At 39.6% G+C, this 17,088-nt stretch overlaps 1 protein-coding gene across 1 annotated transcript in view; it reads left to right on the top strand.

Moving 5' to 3' along the window:
• Positions 1-4,082: 4,082 nt before the first annotated feature.
• LOC309870278 (liprin-beta-1-like) overlaps positions 4,083-17,088 on the top strand; it is a gene marked incomplete at both ends in the record, with an annotated part of 48,539 nt that continues 35,533 nt past the window's right edge. Inside the window, 8 exons of the mRNA XM_082742455.1 lie at positions 4,083-4,130; positions 4,999-5,094; positions 6,797-6,883; positions 7,822-7,935; positions 8,848-8,979; positions 13,525-13,617; positions 13,940-14,032; positions 15,386-15,500. Coding sequence (XP_082598581.1) covers positions 4,083-4,130; positions 4,999-5,094; positions 6,797-6,883; positions 7,822-7,935; positions 8,848-8,979; positions 13,525-13,617; positions 13,940-14,032; positions 15,386-15,500 — 778 coding nt within the window. The remainder of the gene's footprint in view (positions 4,131-4,998; positions 5,095-6,796; positions 6,884-7,821; positions 7,936-8,847; positions 8,980-13,524; positions 13,618-13,939; positions 14,033-15,385; positions 15,501-17,088) is intronic.

The raw sequence follows: 17,088 nt of genomic DNA, 5'->3' as shown, positions 1-17,088 counted from the left end.
TCCGAAGTTCCTCTCCTGTGGTTAAAACAAAACAAAAACCTAAATCTGTTGAGTATGCCATATTTGGTCAAGTACTGAGATAGAAGTATTATCCTGTTAATAGAGATATTAATGGTGGAGAATTACATGCTTTATCAAGCTCTAAGTTCAAGAGGGCAAACAGAAAAATATGTCAAATTATTTGAGCCAAGCAAGCAGTTTCTGTTTGCTTTAGGTCTAACTCTATGAGTTGCCTAGAACATTCATACTATGCTTTTCCCAATAGAAGACGTTGAGGATCATGACCTTGATCAGGGCATAAAATACCACAAGTGACCAGTTACTTAGCAGCTTTAGTATGAGGCATTCGCAAAATCAGCAGAAATGACAAAAGTGCAGTTTTTGACAAAGTGAGTGGAACTGCGATGATAGAACTTCAAATCGGCATCGTGGCCGATAAGATAAATTGAAGTGTGCCTCACTGGCTTCTGACCTGATAAGTCACAATACATTTCCATCGTATTCCTACATTTAAAAAATAGGTCCTATTAATTGCAAGTGTATCTTCTAAAAAAGTTTTTAGAACAAGTTTCATAAAAATAAAAATACTCATGACTTGAGACGTGGGGCACATTCTCTCCAGTCCCTGACTCTCCGCCACATGACCCATTCTAGGCCCGCCGTCCCCAGAATCCCCCACTGCTCTCTGCCCAGCTTCCCTTCTCATGTGTGTCTCCAGGGAATGTTTGTTCCAGCTTTGGCAAACAAGGCCCATCTTAAGATTGGGTCACAGGGTCACAGATCATCTGAGTTCAGCAGTGTCTCACTGAGACATCCTAGCTCACGTGAAAGCTTCTCACCCCCAGAACACTTGTTTCTTGCTCCCGTTGGCTATTGAGTGAAGAAGATGTGTTCTATTTCTGGAAAACAAACACTGAGAAAAATTACAACCCAGAAATAAAAGCCATATTTCTGATTTTGACCACATCTGCTCTCTTGACTTGAAAAGTACAGGAGGTACTCAGGCTTATCCTGAGCTTCGGGCTTTGAAGCACTTTCTGGCGACTTTGAATAAACAGGCATCTTTTTCTAGGAGAAGGTCATGAGTGGGCTTTTTGGGTGTGACGCTGTATATGTGAGATGGATTTCTCCCTTCGGATTTCTTTTTGAGCAGACCTGATGAGATTTTGGAAGAAATAGACATCTTCCTGGAAAGATTGTCTGTATTGCCCCGGGTTCGTATTTATTTTTTAGAGTCATAACAGAAATTTCAGAGGAGACAATAAATGGTGTGTTTCAAGATTGATGGAGGCAGACCTGCTAGTACATAGCGTCATCAGCCAATCAGTGGGGACACTCCAGTGGGGATGCTCCAGTAGCTCCCAGTGGCAGTGCTGTTGCCCTGAGATCATTATGCACAGCACAAGGTGAGAGCCTCACCGCCCTGATTCCATCACACTTGGAGAGAGGACAGGGGAGTGGAGTATTGTTGCCTGGTGGTTTGACTTCCAGTGCTCTTGCCATCATGTTCATTTATTCTTTGGACAACAGTGTATGAGATTCCTTCTTGTGCTGGTAGGCCCTGGTGAAATGTGACTGTGGTGTTCGTGGCCTTCCTGTCTTTCTCCGTTTCTCCTCCTACTCCAGTATCTGGTAGAGAGCAGGCAAACAAATGTCTGCACGCAGCAGTAGAGAGGTAATGCTGGTTAGGGTGCACGAGGCCCTGGTGTGAGAGGGTTCTTTGAGTGGCTGGAGATAAATTTAACCAAAGGAGATTTAGAGGGCTGCGCCTTCCTTTTTTGTCCTTGATACAGAATTTTGAAAAATGTCATCATGAAATAAAAAACTGGATGGCAGTTTTTAAAACTAATTTAAAAAATAAGTGTATTGAGGGGCGCCTGAGTGGCTCAGTGGGTTAAGCCTCTACCTTTGGCTCAGATCATGATCTGAGGGTCCTGGGATCGAGCCCCACATTGGGCTCTCTGCACAGTGGGGAGACTGCTTCCTCCTCTCTCTCTGCCTGCCTCTCTGCCTACTTGTGATCTCTCTCTCTGTGTCAAATAAATAAATAAAATCTTAAAAAAAAATAAGTGTATTGACTTTGGTGGAGACTGTGTATCTGTGTGTGTGTGTGTGTGTGTGTGTGTGTGTGTGTGTGTCTGTGTGTGTGTATCTGTGTTATAGCAGCAGTCCAACTGTTTCTTAACATTTGTTGTCCTTATAAAATGGAACTGATTTTCTTTTCCATATTGTCATTTAGCTACTCAGCACTCTGATTTGGGAATGTTCTATTCAAACTGAGTTCTGTGTTACAACAGAAGCTAAGTGTAATTGTGGCAAATCACTGCTTGCTTGTTGGTTTGGGATTTAGACAGGACAGCAGAGCTCTGGAAAGAACAAAGCAAAACGAAGCTGGGGAGAGAGGGTAGTCAACTGGAGACCAGTGCAAACCAACAGAACTAAGAAAATTAAAGGAAAATATAGCACGATACTTTAAGTGAACATAGCAGGCAAAACATTCCTGCCTACCTTGAAGTAGTAACCGTTGATATTGTTGTGTGATGGGTACTTAAGGTCTCTACTTTCAGATACAAATGAAATTTTGTATAATAAAACAGTTTTTGAAAGGGAGGCATGGGAAGCAAGATGCTAACATTTATTACATCTTTATACTTGATCGTGGGTCTACTTGACCATTAAAAGGAAAATAATATAAATAGAAGAGCTTCTATCTAGATGACTGTGGGTGAGGTATATTGTGCCTTTAGCATTATATGGAGCATCTGCTCCATGAATTCAGACAACTCATATTCCCAGGGGTGGTTGCTGGCTAACTTTTGGACTCTATAATTCTGTAAGGAATAGAGCCATTTAGACATTTTACCCGTCGTGCCAGGAATATCCGGCAAACACCACAAGTTCCTTAATTAAAGTATCACTGTTGCATTCGAGCTGGATCCCTTGCCTTGCTTTTCCCTCCCAAGTGTCCCATACCTTCCTCCACACGCACTGTTAGTTGGCTACAATACTATTGAAATCCCCAAGCTGATGCTGATTTTGACTTAAACTTTCAGTTGTATCGAATGTGGTCAGGATGGAGTTGCATCATGAGTGAAAGTAGGAAGAGTTATTTTGAAGGCATCTCTGGGATTTTGAGTAAAGTAATTTGAGCTGGTGTTCAGTGCTTTGGATGTCAAATAGACTCAACAAGAGTTGATACTCAATGTATTTTTAACTCTCTGCCCATGATTTTATAAGAATCTTGGGAGAATCAAAAGAAATGTAAGGTAGTTTTGCCTTGTGGGATCATTAAGGAGAATAAGTGACCAACTCTTGTAAGGTCATGAGGAAGCCATCCATGGCAGAATATGGTGAAAAGCTAAGTGGTGAAGGACAAGACAGAGAAGGGAAACAGTGTAGGGGCAGAAGAGAGTATGGCATAAGGTAAGGAGGAGGTGAGAACTGGCTAAGAAAAATGGATTTGTAGAGGCCGAGAGGAATGATGAGTGAGTATAGTGGTGGACACACAGCCTTGGAGTAGATGTTGGAATGGCCAGTGGAAGAAAGTTCACTAGGAGGAAGAAACTGAGAATAGTATGGGTAGAGGTGGTAATTGTAAGTCTCAGGGAAGCAGGAAATTAAGGATCCAAAGGTTATGTGGAATAATGAGCTTTGAGCAGGAAGTAAGACTCAATTCCCCCAAGATGGCGGAAGAAAGGGAAGATGTCGAAGGCCATATATACTCTGCTTTGGAGAAGATGGTATGTAAGGGAGTTCATGCAAGATAGTCTCAAGTATAGTCCATTAAAAAGGCTCTGAAAACAACACCTAAACATGGTAGCAAGAGGGAGTACAGGCTTCAGGTCAACCACGGAGTGAGAAGTGAGAGGGCCAACTTGCAACCAAGTGTTCATTCATCCTGTATTCATCTGATGGTTATTGAACACCTATCATTCGTTATTCATTCCATAGTCATTTGGTTTGAACTCACTGTGTGCCAGGTGCAAAGGCAAACCTACTCACAAAGAAGGCAGTTTGTTGGAAGAGGGGAACATACATGTAGCCACGTCTAACCTCATCTGTTCAGTGTGTTGCCTGCCACGATGAGGATTCCACGATCTGGAATCTCTAACTGGCCTATGAGTGAACAGGTAACTCAAGGAACACTTCACAGGCCAAGCCCAGGTTGAGCTGGACTTTACAGAGCGAGGAAAGATGAGGAAAGGGTGGGAAATACGGCCCGCGCCAAAGGAATAGAATTTGAGAGTGCATGCCACGTGGGAGGTTTTGAGTGGTCAGGTTGGTAAAGCTTGGGAGTTGGAGGAAAAACAGAGGTGGTAAGGTATTTGCCTAATGGAATTTACCTCCTGCAAGGATTCTTAAGTCCAAGGTAACAGAATTGGCAGAAATAGAAATAAATGTGTGAAGAGACTAGACTTTCACCTGCTTGACTAGGTCAGTGCACTCCTTGAAAAGTATTTAACTACTCCATTGGTGATTCTTAACTTTGGCTTTGTTTTGCTGTGGTGACCTGTGGTCTTTTAAAAAAAGAACTCCTTGAGCATTATGAACTCTTGTAAATATCACTAGTCTCGAGAAGTGTGAGTATGTATGCTCATAGTGAGTCAGTTTTTAGTATTTTGATTCTAAGATCGTTTTGTGATACTGATTTTGGAACATCTGATTTCCATTTCAAATGCAGTAGCTTCGTGAAACCCTTCTAGAACTTGCTATAGCAGCATTTCTAATCTTTCCATCGGAAGAAATAACAACTTTTACTTTTTATCCTCAGTGAACAGAAACCTTTTTTTTTTCTACCTCATGAAATGTATCTGTTTATAAAAGCACGTGGGGTTTTAAAAGCAGATGCCTGCTAACATTCATCATCAGAATGAGGAATTCAAAGCTGTAGAAGGCCAGTCTGAGTACTGCTTCAGATTGAGAACATGTATCATACATCCTGGCTCTGTTCCAAAAAACTGTCCTTAAGAAATTATGTAAATTTCATTTTCATGGCAGTCCCTGGGGTTGGAAGTCTTTCAGGCCACAACTTGTAATGTATTTGGATTCTTCGGTTTACAATATGACCAGAATTATGCAATGGTTATAGGGCAGGTATGTGGTCAAGCTGATGTTAAAAAACTTTATCCACTCTAAATACATGTTGCAGCCTTCCTCAATTAGCTTCTGATTCTTTTGTGGCCTCATGGGCAATGTATCCAGTGCATCTAAGTTTTTAGAAGCAACATGCTGCAATTTCCTTTTTTGTTACCATGTGCATGTACGTGTGTGTGCGTGCGCTCAACACATGCCTTTTATTACTTCCAGAATTTATATGGGAAACTGCATTATTTGGAAAGGTAGTATAAGAATACCAGTTAATTCTGAAAAATAATAGATGTCACATCTGCTGTGTTCTTGGACGATAAGGTTGAGTTTGTGTTTCTCTGGTTTAAACCTGAAGTTATTTGCTCTTTTTTTTTTTTTTTTTTTTAAGATTTTATTTATTTCAGAGAGAGAAAAAATGAGAGAGCATGCACAGGGAGGAGAGGCAGAAGCGGACTCCCTGCTGAGCAGGGAGCCTGATGTAGGACTCCATCCCAGGACCCTGGGATCATGACCTGAGCTGAAGGCAGATGCTTAACCAACTGAGCCTGCCAGGCGCCCCTGAAGTTATTTGCTTTCTTCATTGACCTCTGGATGGCCCTATCTAACTAATTTGAGCTCCAGTGGCTTTTGTTTCTGTTGTAGTTGAATGAGGAATCAGGAAATTCTATTGGGATTACCGGTCATATGATTATGAGCTACTTACATGAGATAACAAGGGACATACCAGATATACTGCTGTATTTCAAAATGATGTTTTTATATTGTGTGCTCTCCGTGAGCCTTTTTGTGTATCTCCTTAATGGCTTTTATATATGAGACAGCTGAGAAAAAGAAAAATGTGACTCGCTTTCCCAATCGGTGTTTCTTTCAGCAGTTACACCATGCACAGACATGTCCGAATCTGATAAAAACGTGCGGGGCTGGAGGGAGGTGAAGAAAGTGAGCACGAATCTAAGCAGAGCCCCAGGCCAGTGCTGTGGTTGCAGGATGATACCTGTTTCCTGGCTCTGCAGGAGCTTGGCGTAACCTAATAGAGTTGAGCAAAGTCACAAAGAGTGAAGTCAGAATGGGAGCTAATAAAGTTCCTGGTAAGGTGTGGATGGGGACGGTTGGGGGAAGTAGTTGTGACTGCTTCCTAAGCTTTCAGGGGAAGGAAGAAAGGCTTCAAAGACAAAGGGAAGGCTTGCCCTGAGATTTGGTCCTGAGTAACAGGGAGGAAGCTGATATGAGCTGCCCCCAAGGCCTCCTCTGTAAAGACAGGCATTTGCAGTTCTGGGTTTGCAACTTGGGAGGAGAGGGGAGGCACATAAGGGCAGCCCAGGACATTCCCAGTGCCCCCACCCAGAAATAGCACAGATCATTCAGGCGGCATAAGTAATTTCTGCCTGCCCACACACTCGCGAAACTTCGTATGACCCAGCTATGCGTCCCTGCGAGCATGTTAGTAACCACTGTTCCTTTTAGGTCATGATTTTTCTGCTTGATGGGAACTTGTCTGGTTTGGTGATAACATGCCTACCATGCCCATTTTACCTATTTTGAGGCAAATGGACCAAGTTTTAGACTCGTGTTTTCTAGCAGTGGTGGCAGCAGCTGGCTGAATTCTATTCAGGTTCCTTGGATTAAGAATGTATGCCATTTTATTTGCTCACAGTCGTTTCAGTTTTAAAGAGAGTCAAGCCTTACACATACTCCTTCATCTTTTCAGACAAATGGACACCTGCCCGGAAATGGAGAGGTGTATCAAGAAAGGCTAGTACGTTTAGAGAATGATAACGAATCTCTCGTTCTTCAGGCAAGTGATTTTTAACAATGCTATTCTTCCTCCACAACATATTTACAAAGACCATTTTAAATTGGGATGGCATATTCAGATGCTTGGGAGCCGCATTGCTGATAGAAATAAGTGCTGATAGAAATAAGTACGTACACACAATAGGGAGTGGTGAGGACTGTGGTAGCACCAAGGTGTGCCTCCCCGGTCTAGAGTGAGCAGCCTCGGCTCCTCTGATGACAGCCACAGTGTCATCTAAGCTGACTTTCTGATCTGATCTGTCATCTTAGTTGATCTGGTGTTTTTAATTTACAGCATAAATTGCAATTTTATACCACAGATTTTCATAAACCTGAATGTTTTTGAATCTGAATCTATTTAATTTTCAATTTTAAAAATGATCCTGTGAGCTGAACAGAAAACAGAAGTGAGTAGCGGACTCTGGTTTAGTGGCTAAATTTGAGTTTTCTTCTTCTTAATGTTTTAAATGCACGACAAACATTTTTATTTTGGTATTTTGAGTTAAGTAAATTGCAGTGTATTTATGGGATTGGTGATCGTGGGGAAAGACTCACGTGTAGTCCTTGACAGCTTCTCTTTCAAACATAACTCTCTTAATCTCTAATACTACCTCCCACTCCCATTCCAACCTCCCCAAAATGATGATCTATGCACATACCCTCTCGCATAAAATGGTTGAAATGAAGTTAACCTATAACTACAAGGTATTGCATATCCCCAATCAGCCCTAACCTCCTTAAAAATTGGGAGTCTGCAGGTCAAGAAGCATCACTTAGATAGGATTGTAAAGGACTGCTGTCTTATTGACAGCTTTTTTTTTCCCCTTACAACAAATGGGTAGTGACATCATTCCAGTTTTTGTTCTATTTAGAGAAATAAAGTTTGTAGTGGGACCCAAATCCTTCCTAATCTATTGCAGTATTTTGCTCTATATACAGGTAAGTGTGTTAACAGACCACGTGGATGCTCAGGGGGAGAAGATTCGAGATTTGGAATTTTGTCTTGAAGAGCACCGGGAGAAGCTGAATGCCACAGAGGAAATGCTGCAGCAGGTATGTTCAGAAGCCGTCACTGAGGTGGGGTATTCTTGCTCGCCTGTTTGAAGTTCTGCACTTGTTTGTTGTGTCCCCTCGGACGCAGCATTTGAAGTTCATGATTCACCGAGACTGGCATATTTTAAGCAAAAACCGAGGGTAACAGGGTCTCAAAACACATGCATAACATAGAAAGCGTTCATGTAATTTGAATCTGGAATAAAATACTGATAGGATTATAGGTAGTTTTAATGTTCTTCTTTAAATTTGCATATGGTTTCCTAACCCCCAGATATGAGCATATATTTTATGATTAAGAAAAAAGATACGTACCATATGTGACTTTTATGGGGAAAAGAAAACAAACCCAAACTTGTAATACACCACACACACACACACACACACACAGTGCTCGTAGACGAGAGGGCCTATAATATAGCGGGTAGGGTACGTACTGGAGGGAGACTGTTTCAGTTTGAGTCCTTGCTCTGCCACATCCTTGCTGTATGACCTTTGGCAGGTTTTCAGCCTCTCTGTTCCTCACCTTCCTCATTTGTTGAACACAGATAATTCCTGAGTTATCTTTAGTAGGAGTTTCTGCTTTAGAAAGTTGTTTTGAGGATCGAACCACATCAGAACAGTGCCTAACACAGAGCGACCCTGTCAGCATCAGTGTTCTCATCAGGCTTTGAAGCAGTTAAGATTTCTGCATATCTAGAGCATGTACGTCTCCCCAGGAAGTAAGCGCACACTTAGTTCTGCTCCATGAAGGTTCACAGAAGCAGATAATATTTTCAAATTTTATCTGTTTAGTGATTAATCTTTACCACATTCCCGACTTGATAGTTACTGCTTTGCAGGGTAAGACACAATCATATGTGGTGATTTGTAATAAAACAAGTTTTGAGTGTATCTCTTAAATTCCAATAGGAGCTTCTGAGTAGGACATCCCTAGAAACTCAGAAGTTGGATCTGATGGCTGAAATATCTAACTTGAAGCTTAAACTGACCGCTGTGGAGAAGGATAGATTGGATTATGAAGACAGGTTCAGAGACACGGAGGTAAGTGATACCCTCCCCCTTAACATACATATGCGTGTGCGTCTGTATATGTCATACACATATTTCCAGAGCAAGTTGAAATTCCTTGTAGGCGTGAGGGGGAGGTAGTTAATGGCTACGTGCTCTCGTTCATCCGTGCTCCTTTTTAGGAATAATCTTTAATTACATTGGCTTTTTTTACATTGACTTTTTAATCACTAAATGCTCATGGCAATATTTATTGTGAGACTTTTTGTTGTTCATACCTTTTTTTAAATTGTGAGACTTTTGATATGAAATTTTAATGCTTTCATTAGTCTTTAGAAAGAACTTTTCACTTTGTGACATTTGGAGCTTCTCTCTGTTCGTCTGCCTGTCTGTCCTCCTGTCCGTCCTCCTGTCCATCTGTAGTGGTTTTCTTCATTATGGAAATAATGGGTTTAAGTGTATCACTTTACTAATAGCCATTTTTAAATTTTACTGATTATTTTCTATATAATAATTAGGTTTGAAAATATGTACAGAGAACATGCTTTTATTATATAATCATAAAAATCAGATTTTTAGAGTTTATTCAGTTTGGCCTTCTACTTTTGGTCTCTTCCACACATGAATCATACCAATTAAATAAAGCTCAGTATACTTTTGTGAAATTTGGGATAGATTCTACAACTTGAAGTACCCATTTTTGTGGTTAAACATGTTTTGTTCTTTGGGCTGTTTTATTGTTAATCTGGGTCTTTTATTTGCTTATTATTTGTTGTTGGGAAAAGAGAGCATATCCGTTTGAAATCTGTTTATTTGGAAAAAATTTGAAGATCTGCAGGACTCCCTTATCTCCCAGCGAATCTCTTCCTTTCTCTCTCTTTTGTTTCCTCGGTTGGAGTATGGAAAGTTGTCATACTGCATTAGAAACTGCGTCCCAAGAAGCGGAGAGGAGAACTCATTTAAGTATTCTTCCCCCTCTGTTTTCTTTGCACACGTTTCTTTGAAGCCAACTCTGTACCATCATGATAACGGGGTCCCTTAGGTATGTTACTAGCTGTGGGCAAGTCCCGCATAGACTGGCTTTAGTGAGATTTACTCCATTGCTATTTTCCAAATTCAATTTTCTGCCAAAATGGAACTGTAATGGAAGGTCTTGGCGTATGTGTTACTTCCTCAACAGCAAAAGGAAATCCCCAACTTAGTTCACGTTCAATCTTCAAAAGTTCTTTGTCAGTCACCTATATGAGCATGTTCCTCACTTGATTGAGGCTGGGGCTCTTAGAACAGAGCTGAGAAAGTCATCCAGTTTCTCTAAAATTGTCCCTTTTGTGCTTTCTTGAAAAAATCCATTTGGATATTTTCCTCTATTTCCTCTCTGTCATTCCCTGACTCCACACTTGCTGCATAACATGACAGAGTTCAGTCAACAGATGGACTGCGTGGCATGGAGGTTACTCTGGTGCAGGGAAAGACGTCGCAGTGTTCTGGTCAAGAGTTGGCCCTTTCCCTTGTGTCCATAAAGCTGAGGGGGAGTCATCCTGCATGACTGGTTAATTTGGATCGGGGATGTTAACCAAGCATTGGGACTAAATAGAAGTGGATGTGTTAGGATTTTTTGGTAAGACTCCAGAGCAGTAGTCACATCTCTTGAGTTTGTCTGCGTTTTTTTAAAAAAGATTTTATTGAGTTGAGAGAAAAAGAGCGTGTGAGCAGGGGGAGAAGGTGAGGGAGAATCTCAAGAGACTTTGTGCTGAGTGAGGAGCCTGTCGTGGGGCTCGATCCCATAACCCTGAGCCGAAGATCAAGTCAGAGATGTAAGCGATTGAGCCACCCAGGTGCCGTGTCTGCATTTTTTTAATAAAACTTTTTTTTTTTTTTTCCTGGTGCTTCCTTCCTTTACTCATTACTCATGCATTTTCAATCATAAACAAAGTGATCCTGTCATCAGACTTTCAGTAAACTCAATCCTTGATTTTTTTCTAAGATATTTAACACTATTGGTAAAATACCACATGCATATCTAGAGATTATAAACTATAATCTGATCAACCTCATTACATATAACAACAAATAAAATAGTCCTCAAAATTAAAACCGAATTGAATATGCTCTTTCCTATTTTTGTTCCCTTAATAAAATGTTTGGTGGGGGCGCCTGGCTGGCTCAGTCAGTAGAGTGTGCAAGCCCCATATTGGGTCTGGAGCCTCCTTTAAAAACAAACAAAAATTTCCCTGGCTGTTTCATGAATCCAAAATTCCTTAACTTTGTCTTAGAATTTTAGATTATTTGGAGATTAATTTCTAAGAAAATATTGGAGTGGGGAAGAAATACAGGCACTTCTGAAAGATTAAGGGTAAAAGTCTTGAAATCCTGGAATTTTGAAGACTTGCCTGCAATGGCTGATAGGAGATGCTTAACACTATTCAACAGTGCCCCCTTCTGGTAAGAGTACAGATGCCAGAAATGACGTTTCTGCGGAGCCTGAAGTTTCTCGGAGAGGGAAAAGGGACTAGTAACAGGGGTTTTCTTTTTATAAAGAACTGAATTGGAAATAATTTGAATTCCATTATTTTAAAGTCTTATATTGAGCTATTTCCAGATTTTCCAGCTTGACTGACTGTGGAAAAACAGGACTTCTTTCAGGTTGGAGATTTACATTCATACTTAGTGTTGCCAGAAGGGAAATTTGGGTAGGGTTTGTTTGTTTGTTTGTTTGTTTTTTAACAGAAAAATTATCTCAATTTATAATTGTGGTTTTTTTAGTTACTTCTTTTTGCAAGTTGTCACTGTTTCTAAAAGAAGAGTTAAAATAAGACAATACCAAATAGGAATTCAAAGCTGCTAGCCATGAAAAAGTGGCAAGATATATATTAAAAAGACCAGGAGATGAAGGAAGGTCACTAAGAATTCTAGTATGCAAGAATGATTAATAAATGGGGGATAAATAAATGGGAGAAACTGACTTTTTCCTTAGACTTGAATTCCGAACCTGTAGATAAGGAATCACAGCTAAAATGTTATTAAATGATGTCAAACACTTCCTGACCTCATTCGTGAAAGGAGGAAACAGCTGTTCCCTTACTGAGGTACTGTACTAATAACAACTGTACTAGGGGCACCTAGGTGGCCCTGTCAGTTAAACCTCTGACTTGAATTTTGGCTCAGGTCAGAATCTCATTGAGCCTTGCCTAGGACTCCATGCTTAGCGGGAGTCTGCTTGAAACGTCTCTCCTTCTTCCCCCCTCTTTAGGAACAACAAAAAAAAGAAAAAATAATTATAATAATAACTAATGAGTAATTATTATATAGTACTGTTAAGTAATTTAGGAAAGGCATCCCTCCCCCCATGTGTGAATCATTACTCATAGAAGTTTAGTAAGAAAGTTTTATTTCTTATGGTATTGCTTCTTTTTTATGGCATTTTTGTATAGTTCTGTCATCTGTTTATTTGTGGCTCAGGAGTAGAGGACTTGTAAAATGAGGAATAAAAACATGTTAAGCATTGGTGGAGTCTTGATGGTTTGTAATCAAAAAAGAAATCCTTTCCACAGTATTTGAAGTTGGTATTGTGTGGCATTCTGATTCCCTTTTCCTACTGTCTGGGCTCTAGACAAAAATATGTTACTGTTTCTTAGAACACTTAGACAAGTTTTACAAGCAAATTAGTTTTTGTTTTGTTTTGTTTTGTTTTTTTAATGTGAAAGAGAAAAGCTTCTGGCTGTATTTGTATTATGAAAACCTTAGGATTATTTTCTTTTTTCTGTTCCAAATGTAACATTCATGTTATGACAATGTATTTGTAAATTACAGGGCCCTCATCCACCCTCAAGCTGAGAATCCTTGGTTTAAAAGGTTTACATTTCAAAAAAAACAATAAAAGGATTTAAATTCCATTCCATTCTCCCAGACTGGGTTGATGAACAATCTATATTTTTGTTAGACAAAGGAAGAAATTGTAAAAATATTTTTATAAATAATCCACAGATCACTGAAAAGGCCCTAAAAGTAATGGCTTTACTAAAGAAAATTTTTCTAGTTAATTTTTAAAGTTGGAATCTATATGGTGATTTTTAGTCCAGAAATAGCTGATGATTGATGTATGCGATTGGCTACCTTTGTTAATCAAAATTGAAAGTCACCTTTTAACTCTTAAGCATAGGAGACAAACTGAGGGTTGCTGGAGGGGTGGGGGGTGGGGGGATGGGGTAAGGGGGATGGGCATTAAGGAGAGCAGTGATGTGAAGAGACTGGGTGTTATATAAGACTAATGAATCACTGACCTCTACCTCTGAAACTAATGATACATTATATGTTAATTATTTGAATTTAATTTTTAAAGAATTACCTTTTATTTCCATAATCTCATGATTGTGGGCCAGATGCATGGAGAATTTAAAATAGTGTTTTAACTAGAAAGATGCTTTGGGCCTCAGGGAGATACATTTATTTCCATTTGTCTGATCCAATTCCTACAACTTGAACCCAGGGGCTTGTTGACTAGGTTTCCAAGCTGCTATTTTGGCCTACATAGGTGTGTTGTTGCTTTCCTGATATGTTTCATTGTTCCTCCTTTGACAGGGGCTAATGCAAGAGATCAATGATTTGAGGTTAAGAGTCAGTGAAATGGACAATGAAAGACTTCAGTATGAAAAAAAGCTGAAATCAACCAAGGTAAGCTTTCTCAATGGCAAAAATTTGTAAACAGCCTGACTCACTTACCTATGATCCATAATACAAGTTCTCAACTCAATAGATGATAAAGAAGTTATCTTACAAGTGAATGAAATTTCCCCCCAAGCTGGAGACTTTCTTGAATTTGAACACCACTATTCTGAATTTTTAAAAATTGGGGCTTTAACTAATCTAGTGAAACATAACCTGTTATTTCTGTTAGTTAACCTAACCTCCTTTATAAACCGATACTATTTTCTTGGATATTTAGGCTTGTCTTTTTCTATCTGTGGTTTCTTTCACACCTCTGTCTCTCTACCAGTCTTTAATGGCCAAACTTTCTAGCATGAAAATCAAGGTGGGTCAGATGCAGTATGAAAAGCAGCGGATGGAACAAAAATGGGAGTCACTGAAGGTGTAGTAGACTTTGGGTAATGGGGTCCTGGGCCTGTTTGCTTTCTGGCTTGCGCTGTTTTGCCGTGATAGTGTTTTTCAGTAGCATGTGCATTCATCGTGTGTGTGTCATCTGTTTTTTTAAAAATACATTTAAAAAAGCTGATGGAAGGGCCAGTGCGATCCCTGATGTTGTTTTCAGAAACATATGAAATAATTAATGAAAAATAATAAATGGGCAAAATAAAAATATTCATTTAGAAATTTGATCTCATTCTCTTAGAGTACCTGAGATCCAAGCTTGGTAAAATAGTTGTAAAAATGCACCTGGAAAAAGATATCCATTTTGCCTCAGACTGCTTCTTCCTTTGGGACTTTCTTACAGGTTAACTGTATCATGACAGTGAGTTGAAATTACTGCTGTAAAGAAGCTTTTTGCCAGTGCTACTGAAAATTCCTTGTACTTGGGATCCATGCCTATCATAAGTAAAAAGTATAGGGCCAGCTTTCTTGCGTCTTTGGAGATCTTCTCATAGTACTAAACACAATACCTACCTTAAGAGACTGAAAATAAAATGTTTATCAGTTATAAAAATACACTTATTAGCACTGCAGAGCTTTATTTTCTGTGCTAAAATACAGCCAGCAAAATTTCAGTTTGCTAAAGCTAATTCTTCACCAAAATTAAACTGAAAATTTAACATTAGTAAATAGAATATTGGACTTGGAATCTTTAATAGCTACATAGTAGACAAGAAGGGGGGGGGATTTAAAATCTGTTAAATCTTTTTTCCATTGTTGTGGGAGACTCTGTCCTTTTATTTTGGTGATGAAGATGAATTAGTTAGTCCCATGATTTGGCTAACATTGTTCACCACTTGCTACCTTACCCATCAATTAAGCTCTGCCTTGTTCATGCTCAGGGAACATGAATGCCATCTTGAAATACTAAATAAATCTCAGTCAAGTCTTGATATATATTTTCCAATTTGCATTTTATTTTGCTTTTATGACACTCGGGGTCTAATTTGATTATCATCCTGGATTAACTGGGGGAGGGTTTTTTTTGTTTGTTTAACATAAGCTTTAAAACTTAGGCTACTCAGGTCCTAATTACACTTTAAAGCATTTTGTTTTAATTTGGTCACACAGAAACTTGAAACACTTATTCCAGAATTATTAGACATTGACCTTCATTAATTGTCTTGCTTCCTGCTTCCTCTTGCCACTGTCTGGTTTCTGAAGTCTGCATCTAGATTCCTATCGTTTTTGTTTCATTCCCAAAAACTCATTATTGACTTAAGAGTTAACATGCTCCCTGAATATTCTCCTTTAGTCATAATTCCCTGTTGTAAAACGAGCTTATCATTTGTAGGACGAACTGGCATCTTTAAAAGAACAGCTGGAAGAGAAGGAATCTGAAGTAAAAAGGCTACAGGAAAAACTGGTGTGCAAGATGAAAGGAGAAGGGGTGGAAATTCTCGATCGAGGTGGGCACATACATTTGACATTTGTTCTCTTACTTTCTTAGAAACCTCCCTGTGCAGCCCTCCCTTCCTCCCCACACCTGCAAAAGAACCCCGTGTCAGTGGTGAGTCCTTTCAGAGAAAGGAGAAGGGTAGCGGAAACCAGCTGAGGCCAGGACAGCAGGGCCTCCTCCGAAACTCTTCCCTGTGCCTGGGGATCTAGTAGCTTCCTCTTCAGCAGCTGGAGGAGAGCAACTCTGTACTTCATGCGGTGTTTATTATGCATTACTAAGTTGTGAATTCTGTTGAGACAGTTCTTGTTCTGATGGCAGTACAAGGAAGTGATAGAAAGCATTAAAAGGGAACATTATCATGTCCCAGGTTTAATCTCCCTCTGAACTGAACTTGAAACAGCATGAACTAAGAGATTTAGAAACCGTTCCTTACACTTTTGAGAGAAGAGAGGAAAGGACTTTGCATCTTTGGAAGATCAAGGAAAATTTCTTATGGTGGACTGAGCCCTCAACCTGCTAGAAAGCAAAAATAATCCTCTTTTTTGAAAACGTGTGTGAATTTATCAAAAATTTTTCTCATAACTGAGGAAGTTTGTCTTGAATATTGTATGGACTGTCATTTTTAATACACGTTATATGTGATAGAAAATAACTTGAATGAAATGTGTTTTTTATGTTATATTTGGAAATATAAATGCACAGAACACCTGACAACACTAGGTTTGATTTAACCTTTCTTTGCTATTATAAATCACTGTGGCATGCAAACTACAAAGCAACTTCTGACTCTTGAAACTAAAAATTCCATTGAGTGTAGCTTTAGTACATTTTTATGTGAGCATCGGTAACCTCACTGTCTGAATAATGAAGGGCTTCAGTTAGGTTACCTATAATGTCTTTCTTGGTTCTAGAATACCCTGGCTTTATATCCCTGTAGTTGTAATTCCCTATGGATCAGAAAGCTAACTCATCAACCATTGAAGGATTTTTCCCCCCTTGTGTATTTTGGCATATAATAGAATTCTGGCGTTGTGTTTTTTTGTTTTTTAAGGAAGCTCTACACTCAACATGGGGTTGAACTCACCTCCCCGAGATCAAAAATCACATACTATATACTGACTGAACGAACCAGCAAGGCATCCCTAGATTTGTGTAGTCTTTAAAGGATGTTCACAGATAGGTCATGCCTTTAGGGTTTTAAGAATAAAATGGAATCATGTTGTGGGCTAGAGGACGTGTTGGAGTAGTGGTTCCCAAAGACGGACGCTGGTCTATGAACTGCTTATCGCCAACACACAGCCCGATAAACACAAGAGTCGGGAGCAATGTTTAGAAACTTCATAGCAATCTGATGTTGGCATAAGATCTCACTGCGTGATCAGTGGACTCATCTCATTGAACGGGAGGTAGACCACGTCAGAGTCATTGAATTTGAGTGGTGAGGTTCATGTGTCCTAAGCCAAGTGCTGGGCACATTCAGGAAAGCCATGTGCTGACCCGTAATGGAAATGTTACAACCAAACATCACTAATGGTGTTTTCACCCCGTAGAGTATAAGGACTGCTTGTATTCCACAGACCTAACTTTAATATGCCAGG

Source organism: Mustela nivalis, assembly GCF_964662115.1.
Source record: "Mustela nivalis genome assembly, chromosome: 7".
NCBI lineage: Eukaryota > Metazoa > Chordata > Mammalia > Carnivora > Mustelidae > Mustela > Mustela nivalis.
The sequence above is the reverse complement of the archived record's forward strand: the minus strand, read 5'-3'. Positions and strand labels throughout refer to the sequence as shown.